At 39.9% G+C, this 20,551-nt stretch overlaps 1 protein-coding gene across 1 annotated transcript in view; it reads left to right on the forward strand.

Moving 5' to 3' along the window:
- The window catches only part of LOC138011742 (carboxypeptidase B-like), a 13,967-nt gene extending 5,698 nt beyond the window's left edge, over positions 1-8,269 (forward strand). The window contains exons 2-9 of the mRNA XM_068858891.1: positions 104-185; positions 948-1,154; positions 2,964-3,062; positions 4,000-4,212; positions 5,795-5,879; positions 6,069-6,271; positions 6,784-6,868; positions 8,009-8,269. Of these exons, the coding sequence (XP_068714992.1) occupies positions 104-185; positions 948-1,154; positions 2,964-3,062; positions 4,000-4,212; positions 5,795-5,879; positions 6,069-6,271; positions 6,784-6,868; positions 8,009-8,196 (1,162 nt within the window). The 3' untranslated portion in view covers positions 8,197-8,269. The remainder of the gene's footprint in view (positions 1-103; positions 186-947; positions 1,155-2,963; positions 3,063-3,999; positions 4,213-5,794; positions 5,880-6,068; positions 6,272-6,783; positions 6,869-8,008) is intronic.
- The last annotated feature ends 12,282 nt before the right edge of the window (positions 8,270-20,551 follow it).

Genomic DNA, 20,551 nt, shown 5'->3' on the forward strand with positions numbered 1-20,551 from the left:
GGAGTAAAATGAGGGCACCGTCGACCTCAGGTTTGTCAGTTGAATTACTGTTACGAGTTATCGACGTTAAATATGGTTGCTTTTCTTTGCGTTTTTGCTTTAGGCACAAACTGTATCGGGCATATCCCAAGACTCAGGCCGATGTGGATTTCTTAGACAAACTCCTGAAGCAAGGAGACGATGGTGTAAGTATACCTATAGTTCTTGAGTTCTCCAATTCATCCGGCGAGTCTTGAAGGAAATACGTTTGTCGCCATTTGCGCAACGTCTTCCGCGCATGAGGGCCTACTATGAAGCCGGGTTACGCTCTTTTAAACCACTCTAGATCCCTTGCCTTCGATTGGACGAGATTGTGACCGAAGCATTTTAAGCCAATCACCAAAAGCAATCACGAATTTAATCCTTACGGCAGTTGTCTGTAATCTCGCAATCTGATTGACTAATTTGCCGTTGCCGAATAAGGATAAGAGTCTAGACAACGCAGCGAGAGTCAACTTCATTGCCGTAATATATAGAGGTTTTGCACAGCAGCCATGTTGCAGGAACAATGAAAATGTTTGCATAAGAAAGAACATTTGTTCCCATAGCAAAAAGAATCTACTGTTCCTGCCAGGCAACATGGCTGCCGTGCAAAACCTCTATAGTCAATCAGAGCCGCTCAATTTGGGAAATAAACCAATCAGATTGCGAGAAAGTTATAGACAGCGTGTGCTTTTTCTTTCTGTCACGATCTTGGTCACGCTCTGAAATAAACAATTTCTTTGACGTTGAATATTGTGATAAAAAACAAATCGAATGTGGTTCAGCGTTGTCTGCACTCCAATCGACAACTGAACCACATTCGATTTTTTAATTCGACACTCAATGAGAAACTTCTCTAGCCACCACTTGCTAGGACAGTATCTTTTCTTATGTTCTTACAAACTAATTCATCTTTTTCAATCCAGATCGATTTTTGGAGCTATCCGTCTCCTTCTCTAAATCCAGTGGACATTCATGTCGATCCAGCCTCTGCAACGCAACTTGAAGATCTCTTAGATGGTGCTGGAATCAGTTTTAAGGTCAATTCCAATGACGTGGCATCGCTCATTGATGCTGAGAAGGCATCGCCAAGGGCTGGCGGCTTTGATTCCAAATATCACCGACTCAGCGAGGTGACGTATGCGATTTTTTTGTTTAATGCACGAAGTGCGTGTCTATGAAATGCAGCTCAGTTCTGTGTCTTGGCAGACAATAAGGTAAAACATATCCAAAAAGCTCCCGGCTTTTAATAATATAGTAATACTAATAATAACTCTTTCATTCACTCCTGACCATGTTGTGTGTGGGTGCCGAAAGTAAAAATTGGCACAAGCGAAGGCATGATAAATTTGCAAAAATTATTCATTGGAGGCTGTGTACTAATTACATAATCTGAAAAGAAGTGACAGATTATATGACCCACGAACCGTACAGCGTTCTTGAAAAGGACAAAGTAAGGATTTTATGGGATGTAGCAATACCGTGTGACCACATAATAGAGGCAAGAAGACGAGACATTGCAGCGATTGAGAAGAAAGAATAGGTCTGTAAGATTATTGATGTTGCAGTCCCTGGTGATTGCAGAATTGATGATAAAAAGTACAGAAAGTGTAAAAGTATCAAGATGTAAAACGGGAGGTTGCAAGATTGTGGGACATGAGAAAGGTGCTTTTCATTCCTCTTGTGGTTGGTGCACTTGGCTTTGTCACAAAATATTAAGGTAAATACATAGTCCGGCTAGGTATTAAAGTAAGCAAGGCATTTCTGCAGAAGACAACACTGCCAGGCTCTGCTATGCTAGACAAGTGCTAGACAAGTGAACATTGGAGAGCGAAATAACATTGGACCCTTGGTCATTTGTTATGACCCGCTCCTAAGGGGGAAATATCGGTGTAACATCATCTTGGGAAAAGAACTTCAAGAACTTCAACTTCAACTAGCATTTGAAATCAGAAGGATTTATAGAGCTTCGAAAGTCACAATAATACCTATCGTGATTGGTGCTCTTGGAAGCATATCGAAAGGTGCAAAGACCTGGTTTGGCAAGCTATTGTAGGTGCACCTGACTTCCTTGGAAGTGTACAATTAATGTGAACTGCTCACCTGTTGCGGAAAGTGTTGTGTCTCTAAGCTACGGGGAGTCGCTGAGACACAATCAACATTACCCAATAGAACAACCCGACAACTGGAGAGAATCGAATAATAATAATAATAATAATAATAATAATAATAATAATAATAATAATAATCTTTATTTGCCAAGTAAAACTAAAAATTGATTACATCAAAAAAAATAAAAGGAAGTTCTTGAAAATTGAATTGTGTACAATTAAAAAAAACTGTCTTATTAATAACTAATAATAACAGTTTCATTTCTAGAATTTTACAAGAAATATTAAAAAGTAAGAATTGGAAGCAAAAAGTATCTAAAACTATCTTTAAAAAAAAGAAAGCGAAAGGCCAATGGCAAATCCAAAATAATAATAATAATAAACTGAAAGAGGCTGAAAAGATATAAAAGTACGGACATCTACGCTTCGAACTCATCAAGCGTTACCCAAACTATAAAATCGTACAACTTAACGTCATGGATTTTATGGCTTAGGATTTAGATTTTTACGCAAATTCTTGTCAGCAACATAGGTCACGCGGTGCGCCCTATGGAGCTTATTTTAGTAGCATTCATACGTTTTATACTGCTATAATAATAATAATAATAATAATAATAATAATAATAATAATAATAATGGTTTATTTACAGTATATTCATCAAATGGAATGGATCTTCGCCTCTAAACATTTATTATAACTACGATAATAATGATATCCCAAATACCGGTAGCAATACAAAATTCAAAACGTTATAGAGAGCTTCTAACTAGTTATTAATTACACTTCAGTTTAATAATTTGCTTATTTCCCTTTGTCGCTTCAATATACAGATACACTCGGAACTGAAAAGCCTTGCATCCCGATATTCGTTTGCATCTGTTTTCAGCTTGGGAAAATCCTACGAGAATCGCGATCAGCTTGCCATTAAGGTGAGTCAAACAGTGTTTGATCGTTGTGTGAGTAGATCGGACAGAAAACTGTTTGGGGGTCTGAGACAAAGACCGCTTGATTCAGTTCAGGGAAGAGTATAGGTCCGGCTATTGAGGGGGAAGTGATGGGTTTGAATCTCGCGTGGACCAACACTGAGGTTCTTAAAATGACTGAAGAAAAAGCGCTGCCTTTGTCATTTCATCTTCCACTGATCAAACGTTCAACGAGTCCTTTAAGCCGTCTCGGATGTAGACCATAAATCGTCTGCCGGGCCCCGTATTACAAACCCTTTTCCGGCATAGACTCCGGACGGACATTAAAGAAGTATGACACACTATTGTCAAAAGAAAAGGCCACGGAGTTTCCGATGTCGTGGCCTTTTTTACCCTTTCCTGTGAAAAGTAGCCGGCCTGGCGTTTATGTCTCAAAAAGACTTATGGTATATGTAACCACTTTGGCAGAATCAGCCACTGACATGTAAAACGGACCGCCTGTGCCAAACGTCGCCGCATGTTGATGCAGTTGATGCAGAAACAGGCCAAATCATCTACCAAGGCTTAATTAGCTACATGACGCCGTTTAGGCTTAACAGGAAAAAAGTACATGCAAGATGATTGTAACTTAGTGAAGGCTAACCGAATTGTTAGTCAATGCATTTTATATAGTCATGGTGTAGAACTCTTCGAAATATATTTACCCTAACGAAAATCCAAAGACCTCAATCGCTTCGTGTATTCGTTGTGCTTTGTTGTGTCTAGTGAGACGCACACAGAGGCACGAACTTTTAGTTCATTACTGTTTTGTCTTAACAAAAGATACCGGGGAGGTTAAGAAACGATGACGACTACGATCGTACTTCAATCTTAATTATTAAAAGATAGCTTCTTTACCTTTCTTAAAACTTCCTGAGGTCCTTCTCCGTTATTTGTCTTCCAGATCAAGTCCTCGGACAACACGCAAGGGGTTTTCTTTTTCAACTGCGGAATTCACGCAAGAGAATGGATCAGTCCAGCCACATGCATGTACATGATCAGAAAAATGTTGGAGACTCGCAACAGCGACAGCGTTGTCAGGGACATGCTGGCTACATACGAATGGATCATCTTGCCAGTTTTTAACGTCGATGGATATGAGTACACCCATACGCGAGTAAGTTGACCAGTTTTACAGAGGAATCTTAGGTCGTATTCTATTGGGATCAACCGTTTCAACCGCAACCGGTTTAGGTTGAAGCGGTTGAGGTTTCCCAATAGCACACTTCTCCAACCATTTCCGGTTGAAACACGGTAACTCCTGGGAATGGTTATTACCAGACTTCTCCGCGTTGAAAAGTTGAGGGAAAGCATCATGGCAGGAGCCCGCGGCCGACTTCAAAAGGTCCGCGTAAACGACAGCGGTCGCTGCCCATGCTTTTTAAACCTTTTCAACCTAGTTTGATGCCGGTTGAAAGAGTTGATAAACCAAACCAACCGAAAACGGTTTTTTCCCAATAGAACACGAAAAAACCCAACCAACCCAACCAACTAAAAACGGTTGATCCCAATAGAACGCGACCTTAGCTTTGTTCTCATTTTGCCTCACTATCGTTTTCTAATCAGTTTGCGAAGAACTGAAAGTTACAAAAATGAGCTATCTCTGAAATCGTACTGTCTCTGAAATTTTGAACTCGATATACCAAATAATCTCTGAGCAATTATGCTTTGAAATTTCAAAAGTTTACAAAAAATGCATGGGATCAGTAACGCCTTTGACACCCAGGTATTTATAAGTTTTTGATGGCTAATAACTCACTCGTCATTAAAGCTACAAGTCTTCAATTTGGAGATTTAAGTAATTTTAACGAGTTCTTTCTACCTTTTGAAGTCGATATGGAAATAGAATGATGCCTTCTGTGAAAAACTTGTATTCTAATGAAACAAAATTTCAACATCGCTTCGTGCCTTTTTAATGCGACAAGGGTGTGGTAGTTCCTCAAAAATGACACTGGTCGGAATGGCGCTTAATTTAGGGGAGAAAATGAAAATTTCTCTTCAAGTGCTGACGTTCTTCATAAAACCTCAAATTTGGCTATTTCTCGTTGTTATTTTGCTGACGACGGCAAAGAAATGGACAAAAGTGAAAAACGCACGTGCAGGGCGTGCAAAGTTATTGTTTTTGCCCACTTAATATGCAAAGTGATGTTCTCGTTGCCGTCGCCGTTGTCGTTGCTTAATAGAGAGATAAAGATAATTTTATTTTGCCTTGTATTTAATCAAATGATTTTTACTTGTCGATGGTAAGCAGGGTACTCTCAGTTGTGATTGGTTGATTTTCAAAGGCAGTGATTGGTCCATTTCGATCTTCACTGTTTCGAGAAGTAATTCATTCCGTTAGTTTTCCGCTGTCATTCAATTCTTCTGTTGTTGTGTATCTTGATCGCGGTTATTCAAGCTTCCGGAATTTCTACGCTAATCCCTTCTGGCGTTGTTATAGTAACCTCTTGAATGAAACGCTCTTCGACCATGCAAGGATCACGCCCCAAGATTTACTTCGTTCCAATGCGGGTCGGGTCCACAGTTGCTAGCGAGCTTCGACAAACAGCAGTTCCTTCATACTGGGACCAATCCAGATTTTATAAAATCTCTTTCCAAAGTGCTTAACAGAACCGAAAGGCTTATTGGCATGAATTTCCAGATCACGAGCGTTTGGCTGAATAACTCATCTGAATAACTGATTTCCATACATTCTCTAGAACCGAATGTGGAGAAAGACCAGAAAGCCATACAGTAGAGGCTACGGCGCTGACCCCAACAGAAATTTCAACTACCATTTTGCAGGTGGGATGAACTGCAGAGCGTGCTGTCTGCCTTGAGTAGTTTGACCGATTGCTCTCCCTTTCTCGCTATGTGACTAAACTGACCTTAAACCAGAAATTACTTTTAAACAACACAGAGTTGTAGAGAAACTATAACATATCCAACGTGCGCTGTCCTCCCCAGTTTGACCCATATTTCTATATCATCTAGGAGTGGGAACCTCTAGTAGTCCCAGCAGTGACATTTACACCGGACCCCGTCCATTTTCGGAAAAAGTCACACACAACGTGGCCAAATATTTGTACAGTCGAAGGCGTGAGATCAAGGGTTACATTGACTTCCACGCATATTCTCAGATGTGGATGAGTCCCTGGGGATACACGAACGCTTACCCTCCACACTACGACAAACAGGTGGGTTTATACTGGTGGGTAACGGTACCTCTAAGCTAGTGTTAACTTGTTGCTTCACGAGAGCCACACGAGTGCACTCTCCAACGTCCAGCTTATAGGCCGGGACACACTAGGAGATAAGTCGCTGCGACACCTCGCAGGGACAAGTCGCCGCAACAATTGGCTTCGTGTGACACGGTTAATTTTGTGAAATCATTGTCGCTGCGGCAGAATTACCCGGAGAAAAACAGCAGTGTGTGTAACCAACAAACTCAACCCACATAGGACGCCGCGTCTGGAAATCGAACCCAGGCCACATTGGCACCACTCCGCCAGCCCCGTTCTCTAATCGGATCCCCATATCTGAGTAGATTACCATTGTGCTTACTCTATAACTAAGGAAACGATTCTTTGTGATAGAGACCTTTTCACACTAGTCAAACAGCCAGTACGAAGTGATGACACTTTCGGTTTAGGTTACAAAAATAACCCTGCAACACCAGTGTTTAAATCTTTGTTTTTATTGAAACTAGAAAGTGGCCATGAAAGCTGCTGTTGATGCCCTAAGAGCTGTCTATGGCACCAGCTACAAATACGGTCCAGCGGCTATCACAATCTGTGAGTAAAGCTGTGTTCTTGGTATTAAAGTGTCGGATGAAGTATGTTAAATTTTGCGAGAGTGTGGTCACCATGACAGTTTTTTTACCTTTTTGCTTTCGTTTTTTTCTGTATTTAAACGCCGGGTTGCCTTTTCGTTACTTATTCCTTTCCCTGTTCGGGTACCCGTTTGAATTTGGCCCCGGTGCTTAACATTTAAGGCTTAGCAGTTTCCATTTTTGTCGTGTAAAATGGAAATGTTCGTGGCGTGGTTGCCCCAAAACACAGAGGTGCCGAGACCATGTGGATAGCTGTTGGTAGTCTCGGAACTCAAGCACTCGAGCCATATCTTGCCAATTCAATGTCGAAAAGGGTCAGTTGCTATCCGGCATACAAGTTGCAACATGCAATCGAACTCGAGTCAGAGCATTATGCCATCTCACTCACGATAACGGCGTCTCCCTTAGACAGGGTTTACCAGCGTGTTTACTCGATTAAACGCCGGGCGTTTATTAAATTTTGAGCGCCTCCGATGCGACGGTTTTTTTCAAGGGCGACATTTATTTCAAAATTTCCTAAATCACTGACAAGAATTACTGCAACGGTAGATCGTTTGTAAATATTATTTAAAACAGAAACATGTTTAAGTTCCAGAGAAAGGTCGGTTTCGTTATACCGGCAAAATTCTTGACCTCAACAACGGAATTGCACATTGCGAAAATCCTGACGAGAGAGCTGCAAAGTATGGCCACTTCAAACTTAAAAACATCTTTATACCGGAAAATAAATTTCCAAGGCTGGTTTGGTTTTGCGAATGGTAACGTGTAATTGTTTTTTTTCTTATACAATCCTTGAATACACGCCGCAGTCTTCTGATTGGGAGTGGCGTTTATTCGAGCTGGGGCGGCGTTTTTTGGTATTTTTCTTTCCAACTGCGGCGTTTAATCGAGGGTGGCGTTTAATGGAATAAAAACGGCAACCTTAAGTTTTTTTTGCATTTGACAAACAGAAATGCTCTCTAATTTTGATGGCAATGCTAAGGTTTTCCTCTGTGGGTATATTTTGGAGCCAGGGGGGACAATTCACATCCCTTTAATTTTGATTATAAATGCACTCCAAGATTTCTTGTAAGAGTGACTATATATCTGGTTTTTTTTTTAGATCCCACTACTGGAGATACAACTGACTGGACATTCGGTGTCTTAGGAGTGATCCATTCCTACTGTGTTGAGCTGCGTCCTAGGTCCAGTAGCCAGGGAGGATTCATCTTACCTCCCGATAAAATTATTCCCGTCGGTAAAGAGACATTTGCTGGATTGAAGGCCCTCACACAAAATATGAGATGGTAATGACGAAGCTGAAGAGAAATAGTAGTTTGCGTTGGAAAAGAAGTGTTACGTTCCACTTTGGTAGTCGTTTGAGAAATAAATCTTGAGCAAACGAAAGTTGCCGTCAGTCTTGGGAAGTGACAAACCAATAACTTTCTACTCATTGTAGAGTAGTTTGCATTGTTAAGGGCTCTTGTCAATTTAAGGTCGAAAGGCTAGTTTTCTGATTGGCTAAAAAATTGGACGTTATACTGTAAGCCAATCAGAGACAAATGATACGACAGCGATTACCTTCATGCGTACTTTTTTCCCGCGCCTGATGTCGGCTGCATCTATTGCTTTGTGATTGGCTCATTTGATTATCAACGTGTGTCGTGATTGGCTGAGGTGATTAAATACTTCGGACGTGGTTTTACAGCGCTCTTTTGAAAACACCGCTGTATGAACATGAATACATCGGACAAACCAAAGGTCATATTGGTTCACGGTTAACAGAGCACCAAAAGACAAATTTTCTTTGCCAAAAACAAAACTCTTCATTGTAAGGACACGCTTGCCAACTTGGCCAACAACACAACTGCTTGAGATAGACTTGAGATATTAAGCAAAATTAGCACCTCTAACCCGCGCAGGTGTCCTACAAATACTGTATTTATCACTTGTTACTTTATACACCGAATGTAGGTCGTTTCGCCCACAGGTCGATTCGCATACACTGAAGTAAATATCTATGCGCAATTACCAAGATACAATCATGATATTGCACAAAGAAGAGACCACTTAACAGCTACGAACACTTTATGGACAGTTTACTTCCGTTATATGGGGTCATTAAGAGTTGGGAGCTAAAAAGAACGCATGGAAGGGTCTCAAATATGGAAAGCAAGAAAGCAGTCATGACCACTCTTAAACCACTCACCCTAGAAGTAAGACTTACTGGTAACAGATTTTACTCTGTCTAACACCAGATGATTTTACTTTCAGTGGAGGGCAGTTCAGGATTCATGGCGTAACAACCTCTACATCCCCTCAAAAACCCATATTTGACACCTTGGAGTGAGACTTAATAGATTTTACTCTGTCTAATGCCAGATAATTTTACTCATCAATGGAGGGGAGGGGGGAGAGAGGGGTGGTTCAGGAGTCACTGTGTTAATTAACAGCTTCTACATCCCCTCAAAAACTATGTCCCCTTTAACCCATTGACTCCTTGGAGTGAGACTTAATAGATTTTACTCTGTCTAATGCCAGATAATTTTACTCATCAATGGAGGGGGGCGGAGGGGGGGGGGGGGGGAGAGGGGTGGTTCAGGAGTCACTGTGTTAATTAACATCCTCTACATCCCCTCAAAAACTATGTCCCCTTTAACCCATTGACTCCTAGGAGTGAGACTTAATAGATTTTACTCTGTTTAATGCCAGATAATTTTACTTGTCAATGTGGGGTGCTTCTATGGGTCTCTTGACACGTAACCTATAACTAACAGAGAAAAACTACACGAAGTAAATAAAACAATGTGCCCGCTTCGAGAGTGAAAGAAAAACTGAAACACAATACAGCGTATAATATGAAGTAACACCTACGAATAAGGGGTGTGTCGCCTGCGGTTGTCAATTAATCCCTTTGAGCAGAAACACCCAAAGGAAAACAATTGAGCTCTTAACACCAGAAAGTAATGCAGACTAACTTCATCATGGCACACTGACAAATCCTACCGCCAGCCAGTCTGCTCACTTTAAGGTAAATGTTGGACTTCTGTGCAGAAGTAAACAACTGTAGAGAAAGTCATAGTGCTACTAAATTGTGCAAATGTTTAGGACTTGCTAGAAATGCTACCTTTCTGTAAAATTTTTAGAACAAATGTTTTAGAACTTGCAAGTCTTCTCAAATAATGGCTATAAATTGTATGCTCCATCTCATCAAGCTTCCTTATTCTTTAAAATCTACAAGGAATTAAATAACCCACATGCTAATACACAAGGAGCAAGTAGACCATGGGGCTTATCATGGATTGTGGTCTGGTCATGTAAAGGGTGCACTGTAGTAATATTATGTACCTACTCCATTTTGTGCCTCTTAATTACCATCTGGGTTGTGAAACAAACTGGTACATCCTTTAACCTCCGACTCAATTAAATTAAGGAACAAGTGTTCTGAAATAGGGACTAAGGCCCTTCCTTTCCTTTCTAGAAAACTATGAATGAGACCAAGACTAACCATTTGCAGAAATTGCTATGAGTAAGCAAATGTCTCCTCTAAACAATAAAGACACTTTTACTTGATTTTGATGATAAAATACCCTCGGCCCTTCCAAACATGAGTCATGAAACAAAGTTAGACTTCACAGGTCTACAATGACCCAGGCTAACATTCATATTTCATCAAGGCATTCCTCCTCAGTTGTTATCGTTTTTGTCCCAAGAAAAATTACAGCTAAAACACTTTGAGTAAAAGAAAGTGGTGTGTGGAAATTAAGGGCATTGTCATGTCTGATGGTGAAGTGATTTTTTTTCTCCTGTGAATAATAATAAGTCTCACTTATGAAATCAGATGTTGATTACAATTTACTTCCCATAACCAGCCATCTTAACATACTGGTACTCTCATTTATGTAGAATAGGTAAGATACCTGTTTGCGACATACCTTTTGTTATTCAAATGACTGTGCAAACCTCTTGAACAATATAAATCCTTCTTGCATCCTCATTTCCCCCTAGAAATAGAATGAAAGCTTTAAAGTGGATGTAGAGGTTGTTATCACAGGAAAAAATAACAGATTCCCATTTTTGGCTATTTTAGGGTATTTAAAGAATACCAACAAAAAGCCCAAATTTGGAAGAGTGAGACAAGTCCCAGTCAGGGAACTTGGTTGGGAATTCCCTGGTTGGGACTTGTCTCACTTTGCCAAATTTGGGATTTTTATTGGTATTCTTTAAATACCCTAAAATACCCAAAAATGGGAATCTGTTATTTTTTCCTGTGTATAAGGGAAAGAGGCTTCATCCATTTGATCAATACATATACATTCCTGAGAGGAGTGGAAATTTCAACATACCATGAAATGATACCTGAAAAAATGAGTCAAATTCCCCACCCCCACGACAAAATAATTGGCCAAAAGTATCAAAAGCCTCCACCCTGGGGCGAGTAAAAGTGGCCAGAATAATTAACAATTAGACCTGTAGCCCTTGCTGGCTACGGGTCAATAGCCCATGAGGCAAAGCCGAATGGGCTATTGACCCGTGGCCCTTGAGGGCGAAGGGTCTAATTGTTTTAGTATCACCCAACTAGTCGGACAGAAAGGCAATAATAAAGTTAGCAAACGCAAGTTACATTTACATGTAATTGGGAATTAAATGAAAGAAAGCATCAGGCTTTTTGCTACTCAAGGACTATTAGTGTCCTTTAGTAGCATAGCCAATCAGGATGCAGGATTTGCATTAGTCCACTAGTTGGGGGATACTAATACCCTTTATACCTTGGTGCACACAATACTTTGGTTCAGCCACCTGTCACGAACGTGGGAAGTACATTCAAACTCCTTCTAGGTATCTTCCAAGATGGCGGAGTTATTTTCAGGCAAACTTGTTCCCAGGCCCTTTCCCTCACTACTTGATGACGGAAAAGCCTTGGGAACAAGGTTGATTTCCAAGCCCTCTTCATTATCCAAGATGGTGGCCATGTCAAATTCTCCACCATGGGGCTATGTCATATGATCAAAATGCTCACCTTGGGGATAGACCTGGGGCTTAACATTGATAGGTGCATAAGGTATGAATGAAACCAGGGTTATTTCATATGCATCATGCCCTATCTTCTATGTCTGTATGTATCAAAATCTCACCTTACAACTTGTCGTTTCAATAGGCTAGAGAAGACTAGAAACATGCCATCAATCCCTCAAACATCGTTACCCATAGGGGTCCTCTTAGTTAGTGGATCTCCATGTTCGTACATTTCACAAGCCACAAGAATGTTAATTTCAGGAGCTACATTTCCTCGACCTCATGGACGAATCTCAATGTACCTTGACGAATTTTCAAGGATCTTTTCTTTAGTGTATTTGACGATTTCACCCGTTACCAATGTCTACCAAAAGTTTGTGCTTGAAATTAAAAGCAAGAAGTGATAGAGCGAGTCCAATCGCGTCCGCCATATTGGATGAATAACCGAGTAGGCCTAGAAACAAACACGATTCCACCGCTCGTTTTTCCGTTACTTCATTCGGTTGGACCGTCGTTCGTCGTTTTATTTGTGTTAATATCTATTTATTATTTTTATGGTTTCAGTCGCTACTACTGCGCAATTTTTTCAATGTCCTTTGAAAAAATTGATGAAAAAGTTAATACATTTCAAACAGAAGCTATTTTTGAAGACCTTATTTTCGAAAACTTCCAACGATCTCAAATCATTAACTGTTGAAAGAGGACATAGCTCGTAAAAAAGCGTGCTGCTCGTGCAAATACAGTGCACGTGCACAGGAGTTCCAAACTCGCATCTAATTATCTTAGGCGGGGCTAATTTGCATTTGATGTTCGCTTTCCGTCGCTTTCGTTGCGAGAAAAAATTTCCAACGAATGGCGTCGATTTGAAACATAAAAATTGGCAATAACGCCTCAAGAACTACAATTTCGTGAAAATATCTGTGACGCGGAATTGGTGAAGTTTTGAACTCCGACATATGGATGGAAAAAGTGAGGTATGTGACCATTACTGTGTTATTCATGTCAGAACTTTTCATTAATTCAGTAAAAACGTAGGTTGTTAGAGTTTTCGTGTGGAAAACGGCTCTTGTTGTACCAAGCTACATTTTTCCAGTTTGCCTCTTCGGTATCGACGCTAGAATTAAGGTTGAAGGTTGGCTGTAAGGCATCGCAGTAAGCTGCTTTTTAGTGTTCACATGAATGGTCACACTTTAGGATTTTATCCTCAGAGTGAAATTTAAAAGTCGCCTTGTATAACATTATGAACAACACAACAGGAAAAAACTATGCAGTAGCTTTCATTTGAATGGTCAGAGTTGAGGATTTCATCCACAGACTCAAAAGTTCGAAAGAACAATAAACCGGCAACATCACAGAGAAATACTGCTTGGTAACTGTCATTTGAATGGTCAGACTGCGTAGCTAATAAAATGTACTGTCTATTCATCTTAGTTTCACTTTAATGGATTCAAGAGTATGGTCCAGAAGAGCATAAACTATTCCAAGAACGAAGAAAAGAGCTTATCGCAGACGGTAAGAAATTCTTTATTGATTTTATATCTTACATAATCAAAACAAAACACAGAAAGTCCAAGCCTTAAACGTGAACGTAGTTACATTAATTAACAAAACATACATTCATTTCCGGTATTCCCTGGTGCTCACAATTCTCTGTTTATACTTGGTAGCCTTTTTTCAAAAGCCCGATTAAATTAATCTTGGATAACTGGAAACTTAAATTGCAGTTATTTACTGATAAAAAGATTTTCTCAAGATTTGGAAGTCTTTGAGTTTGACTCAAGACTTTCATTTTCCTTCAAAATAAATAACATCAAGGCTTTTTTGATAGGCAAAATCCAAACCTTGTTTGGTAGTTAATTTACGGATTATAGTTACTGAACAACTGGCCACAGATGTTTGCAACCATTGTCCTGATCTCCAAACACCCTCGTTCACTCCTGGTAATCTCTTTAACCTTATCCAACCAGGCAGGCAGTGATGTCAAGCAGGAAATGATCAAGCACAAATAGCATATCAAGAACCCTCACAAAGTTCCCATTGACATTACTAAAAGACCAAGGTAAGTTTTGTTCAATTAACTTGACTGCAAATCATTCTTTCCGAGAAGAGAGAAAGGGTGCGGGACGGGACGGGACGGGACGGGGTGGAACGGAACAGTATCCAGGTGATCTGGTGACGTAATTCGGAGGACTGGGGAGAAAAAGTTTAACGCCGTATCTCACAACCGCGCGCGGCCTTATTTTCGAATTCAACATGAATATGGCAGAGGCGAGCATAGATCTCGTCGGGTCTACTTGAATGTTCATTCAGTAACAGGAAATGAGGTAGACACGGAACGATCTGATGAGTTTTGGCGATGGAAATACTGCAGGGAGTTTAGAAACAACACTTAACGCCGCGCGCGGTTGTGGGATACGGCGTTAAAATTTTTCTTCCCAGTCTCCCAAATTACGTCACCAGATCACCTGGATCGTATGGGACAAAGATTCTGTGATCTGTACCAAAGACCGCTTAGCTTTGTCAGAGACCTTTTGGTGTGCCTTGAACTGTTCTCATTAAGTAATGGTCCGGCTAAGAAGCAGGCAGCCCAGCGGCAAAAGTACTTAGAAGCTGCGAAATATTAATTTTTAATTTCACTCCAATCGAGGCATCTGATTGGCTAATATCGGAAAATGTCGAAAAAAGATGAGGAAAAAATGAAAAAAAAGCCTTTTTTGGATATCTTCTTCCCCATGCCCTTGATCTCTGTCTCTCGGCCAAATTTGGGCATTGTTCTATGCGCCAATCAAATGGCGCATAGAATCTTGACGATATTTACAAACATAGTTTTTGAAGGCATAATGATTTGTTCTACGAAACAGAATCTAATTTTTTTAGACGGCAAGTCGATTACATTTTTCATTGAAATTCAAATTTCGCGCTTTTAGCTGCTTACACCAATGGGAACAGCCGAACTTAATTTGATTAAAAATGTTGGCACATTTTAACTAACCGACGCTATTGCCGCGGGCTATTGTTTTTCTGCCTGCTTTTTAGCCGGACCATTACTTAATTATCTCAGCATCGTTTGACTTAAGTTACACTTAGTGCCAAAAAGATCCTTCGCAAAAAGGACTTAACACTATATATAGACAAAAATCGTGCTAGTTCCAAATCAGTTATGGAGTACACAAAATACTATTTAACTTTCTAATATTTAATCTCATCTTAAAATTTGTTGCAGAAAGTAGAAGTCAGAAGTCGAATAAAGTCAAACAAGAAGAAAACAAGAAGAGATGGCAATTACTGGGATAGAGGAAGAGGGACATAGAGGTAGAATATTAAAATCAGTTAAATATTACCGTATTTACTTGTGATAAGGCCTCAGTTTTTTGCTAGATACGGCGCAAACAAGATTAAAGTGATGCAGCCAGCAAAAACGCGCGCAAGCTTAATTTCTGCCATGCAAGGGTAGTTTCTGTGCACTGGAACATTGTTTATGCCCTAAGGGGGGGAGGGGGGAGGAATGGAGGTGGGGGGCTGGGAGGGGAGCCTACGTCGCAATACCAGTCCCTTTCACATAGAATTTCCATAAAATATTTTTTACAATATTTTTTTGCAGCCAACCAGTTTTTCCTAAATTTATGGGGAAAATGATGTGGTCGGAAAACTTGGACTTAAGAATGTTTGATCAATCTCAATACAATTTATTAGTTCTTGGTTGCCATTTACCTAGCAAACTTGGCATCATTTACCCTCTGCGCATCTGTCTAGTCGGAATGGTATCTTTTCGGGTTGAGCCAAGCGGAATTTAAGCCACGCCTAAATTAGAAAATGTTCCTTACTATACCTAGAGGGGAATTCAACTGTAGTTAGCTCTGCAGCTCAAAAATGGAAGCGCGCGCAAAACGCAGCTAAGACGCGGTTGGGGCCTTACCGTCACGAGTCAATACAGTAATGTATGTAATTGGACGGACCATCATAAAAATGAGGATTGCGCTTTCGCAAAGTAAGGTTCGATTTAGAGACTTGTTCAGGCTTAGAATAGTGGTGGTGGGTGAATGATTACTTGGGCTTTAGTGTTTTCCCCAGGTAGTTTCTTCTTTCTGACAACAATTCGTAGTTTTAAATTGAGTAAAAAATTAAAGTGTTTAAATAGATTGAGGACTCCGAAACTCTTTTTAGCCGCTCGTTTTTCCAATGGTCCGTCCGTTAATTTTTCGAAACCACAGAATCTATTGATTTATAAGTTTGGGTAACTGTGCAACCTAAGATATATCTAACTTCTAGGTATAGTTACAGGTCATCAATCTTTACTTGGAATGTTTAGAAATAGCAACCAAAAAGGTTTTTATTTTTTTCCTTTTTTGCATTCAAATCGTTAAGTTTTTGAAACACAAGAGCTTTCTTGAACTCGTAACTAACTAGTCCATTTATTTTGGATTAAAAAGCGTTTTTTCACCGGCGTTTTTGTGGAATGACATTTTAAGCGAAGAGTAACGACTCAGGCATCATTAGAAATCAAAACATCTACATACAACTCTGCATCGCACAAAGCTTGAACAATTATTTAACTGTACGGCGGAACCTGACGATTACTGCATCACGACGCTAGTTTTCTGACGGTAGCAGACGAACTTTACAGTGCTTCTTTAGTTACAACTCAAACACAAATTACTTCAAGTAAAGCTATGATCCTCGCAGTTATGAAGGCGTAGGGAAGCCTGAAAAATTCAGGACTTCAACGGGGTTTGAACATACGAGCTCGCGATACCGGTGCGACGCTCTAACCAAGTGAGCTATGAAGCCACTGACGTTGGGAGCTGGTCATTTGTGGGTTCTAATGTTCCCGTGAGGAATGAAGCATTCCTCACAACATCCAAGGTATGAATCATTCCTCACGGGAACATTTGAACACACAAATAACCACCTCCCATTGCCCCAAAGTCAGTGGCTTCATAGCTCAGTTGGTTAGAGCGTCGCACCGGTATCGCGAGGTCACGGGTTCAAACCCCGTTACTTGAAGTCCTGAAATTTTCAGGCTTCTCTTCGCAATTGCAAAAATTGCGTTCATAACTGCGAGGATCATGGCTTTTCTTGATTTCATATCCGCAGTTGATATATGATCCATTTCATATATCATTTCATCACAAATTATTTTGTTGGAGCAACTACAAGAACAAACTTTACCAGACAAATTTTCAACAACACCGAACCTCGTAAATTTAACTTAAAGATGTCATCTGTCACAACAGCAACTACTGTAACTGATTATAGAAATCTACAACATCCAAGGTAGACACAATTTAATTAAGCTTTTCCCGCGTATTAGAAGCGACAATTTAGCCTAAGGATCGCGTCCTGGAATAGCCAGGGCACTTACATTGGTAAAATGTACTGGTTCGATGACCTGAATACAAAATACTGAGCAAAGATATAAATGTTGCCTCAAAAACACCATTTAAGGTTTTGATTAGAAATGTGACAGTGATTTGTAAATACTCTTATGTGACTTTTTCACGTGGCGTCTTCTAGAGTGGCCTTTTTCAATGGATCAAATTCACATGGAATTTTGTCTAGTCAGCCAAATGTCTTAGTTGTAACCAACTAATTGGTTGGGGATATGCTCAGTGATTATCTGGAGTAACTTAATTTCTACCGAAATACGAAGACGATCCAAGTGCAAGGGGAAGATGCCGAAAATGTTAGAGACATTCTTAATGAACTGATTCAAAATAATTTGCTTGCTCCGGATTTGACCGAAGATACTGCCGAGCACAGCATCGACTCCGCTATGATTAGTAAGTAGTAACTAACCCTAGGCCTAGCTTGGCCTTACGTTGGGTTTTAGGCCTAGGTTTAGCCAATTTGAGGGTTTTGGGTTACTTCCAGGGTGCTCTGGAGTGTTCGGGTGTTCCGGGAAGTTCCAGGGTGTTCCGTTGTTCCGATGTTCCTGGTTTAAAGGACATGCCAGTTTAAACCAAGTATAACATTAAGATCGTGTGCCACAGAAATCAAGGAACGCTTGCTTCGTTTTAAAGAATGTAAGAGAAGAAGCAAAAAAAAATGGCACATTTATTTATCCGAAGATTATACCAGTTCATTCGTTAGTTTTTTGCTGTTAAACTATCATCATAATCATCATCATCATCATCATCATCATCATCATCATTGTCTCATCATCATCATTTAATATCTTCATCATAGCACTCCAGCGCTAGAACGACTAGACACTTAAATAAAGTTCCTTTCCTTTCCTTTTATCATCCTCGTCATCATTGTCATTACATGTATCATCATCGTCATCATTATTATATGTATCATCGTCGTAATCATCATCATCGACATCATCATGATTACACGTGTCATCATCATCATCATCATCATCATCATCATTTCATCATCATCATTGTCGTCATCATCGTTGCTTTCATCGTCATCATCATTACATGTATCATAATCGTCATCGTCGTCGTCATCATCATCATCATTATCATCATTGTCGTCATCATCGCTGTTATCATCGTCATCATTACATGTATCATCATCGTCATCGTCGTTATCATTACATGTATAATAATCGTCATCGTCGTCATCATGACATGTATCATCATCATCGTCGTCGTCGTTATCATTATCATCATCATCATCATTATCATCATCATCATTGTCATCGTCATTGTCCTTTTTATCTTCATCGTCACTGCATGTATTATCATCATCATTATTATCATTACATGTATCTTGACCTGATTTGCGTTAATTCTTAATTTCAGTGTACACTGTCCCCAATTAGCGCTCCAGCGCTAGGACGACTAGACACTTAAATAAAAGGTCCTTTCCTTTCCTTTTATCATCATCATCATCGTCATCATTGTCATCACCTGTATCGTCATCGTCATCGTCACATCATTACATGATTCATCATCGTCATCGTCATCCTCATCATCATCATTGTAGTCATCATCTTCATCAAATCATCACACCATGACATGTACCATCATCGTCGTCATCACCATTACATGTATCATCATCATTAACAGCATCATCATCATTACATGTATCATCATCGATTTGATCGAAATTAAGTTTAACAAAGGCTAGACAACAAAACGAAGACCAACCGATAACAGAAAAGAAAAATGTAAAAAAAGAATATAACACTTACTAGAAGAAACACTTAGCATGCAGGCGGGTTGAACAGAAGGTTTTATAGATTTTGTAATTGAAGCAATTAGAACACGAACAGTACAAATGTATAAATACGATGACCGTTTGCAAATAACTTAAGGTGATTTTTCCCCTCCAGTTTCCAATGAAAATCAAATGCTAGTTAAAAAAGGTTGTAGTTGTTCATCGTGGTTAGGTACAAGAATAATCGCGTGCTTTTGTTAATTGTTCGACGGAATTGGTAATTATTGTTACCAAGGCTTTTTGTAGACAGGGCCTTTTCTATGAAAGTCAAATTAAATGCTGCTATTTGCTTGTCATCTGAATGTCTTTCTCGTGAAAAGTTTGTAGTTATTGATTGTGTTGAGATACAAGAATGATCGAGTGTTTTCTTTTAAGTTTTACGATAGAATTGGTGATTATTTTTCGATTATTTTATATCCTTTGCCTAATATGTCTTGGTGTTTGTTTGTACCCCTGTGTGCCCGTTTATTGGGTGCGTTCGAGTGATCGTATGCGTGTGCCTGTGTCTTGGTGCTTGTATGTCCTCTTGTGTGCCAATGTCTTAGTGTTTGTTGTAGTTATTTATTGTGTTGAGATACAAGAATGATCGAGTGTTTTCCTTGAAGTTTTACGATAGAATTGGAGATTATTTTTCGATTATTTTATATTCTTTGCCTAATATGTCTTGGTGTTCGTTTGTACCCCTGTGTGCCCGTGTCTTGGGTGCGTTCGAGTAACCGTATGCGTGTGCCTGTGTCTTAGTGTTAGTGTGTACCCATATGTGCCTGTCTTAGTGTTTGTATGTCCTCTTGTGTGCCAATGTTTTAGTGTCTGTTTGTTTGTACCTGTGTGCCTTGTCTTATAGGGTGGGCTCGATTGACTGTATGTATGTGCCTGTGTCTTAGTGTTTGTATGTCTTCTTGTGTACCTATGTCTTAGTGTTTGTGTATATCCATAGGCACACAAGAGGTCATAAGACACTAAGACACAGGCACAAACACAAGAGGACATACAAACAGTAAGACAGGCACATATGGGTACACACAGGTATGTGCCACACTGGCACATACATAGGGTCAATTAAACCCATCCTTTAAGACAAGGCACACATGGGTAGGGTGTACCCCTGTGTGCCTGTGTCTTGGCGTTTGTATGTTCAGTGCTTGTTTGTGTGACTTTTTGTTTGTATGTCCTCTTGTGTTTCTGTCTTAGTGTCACGCATATTCTCTTATCCATTTGTATCTTGGTGTATGTTCGTACTCCAGTATGCTTGTCGCTTAGTTTTTTTTTTCCTCTTATGTGCCTACGTCCGAGTGATTATTGCTCTCTCTGGCTTTAAATTTGTAGAGAGAGCTTTTTGCTAGTCAATTGGTTAATGTCTTTCTCGTGAAAAGGTTACCGTTATTCATTGTGGTGAGATACAAGAATACTCGAGTGTTTTCGTTTGTTTTACGATGGAGTTGGTGGATCACCCCTCGCTTCAGTTCTTCTAGAGAGA

This window comes from Montipora foliosa, chromosome 7, assembly GCF_036669935.1.
Source record: "Montipora foliosa isolate CH-2021 chromosome 7, ASM3666993v2, whole genome shotgun sequence".
Classification (NCBI taxonomy): Eukaryota; Metazoa; Cnidaria; class Anthozoa; order Scleractinia; family Acroporidae; genus Montipora; species Montipora foliosa.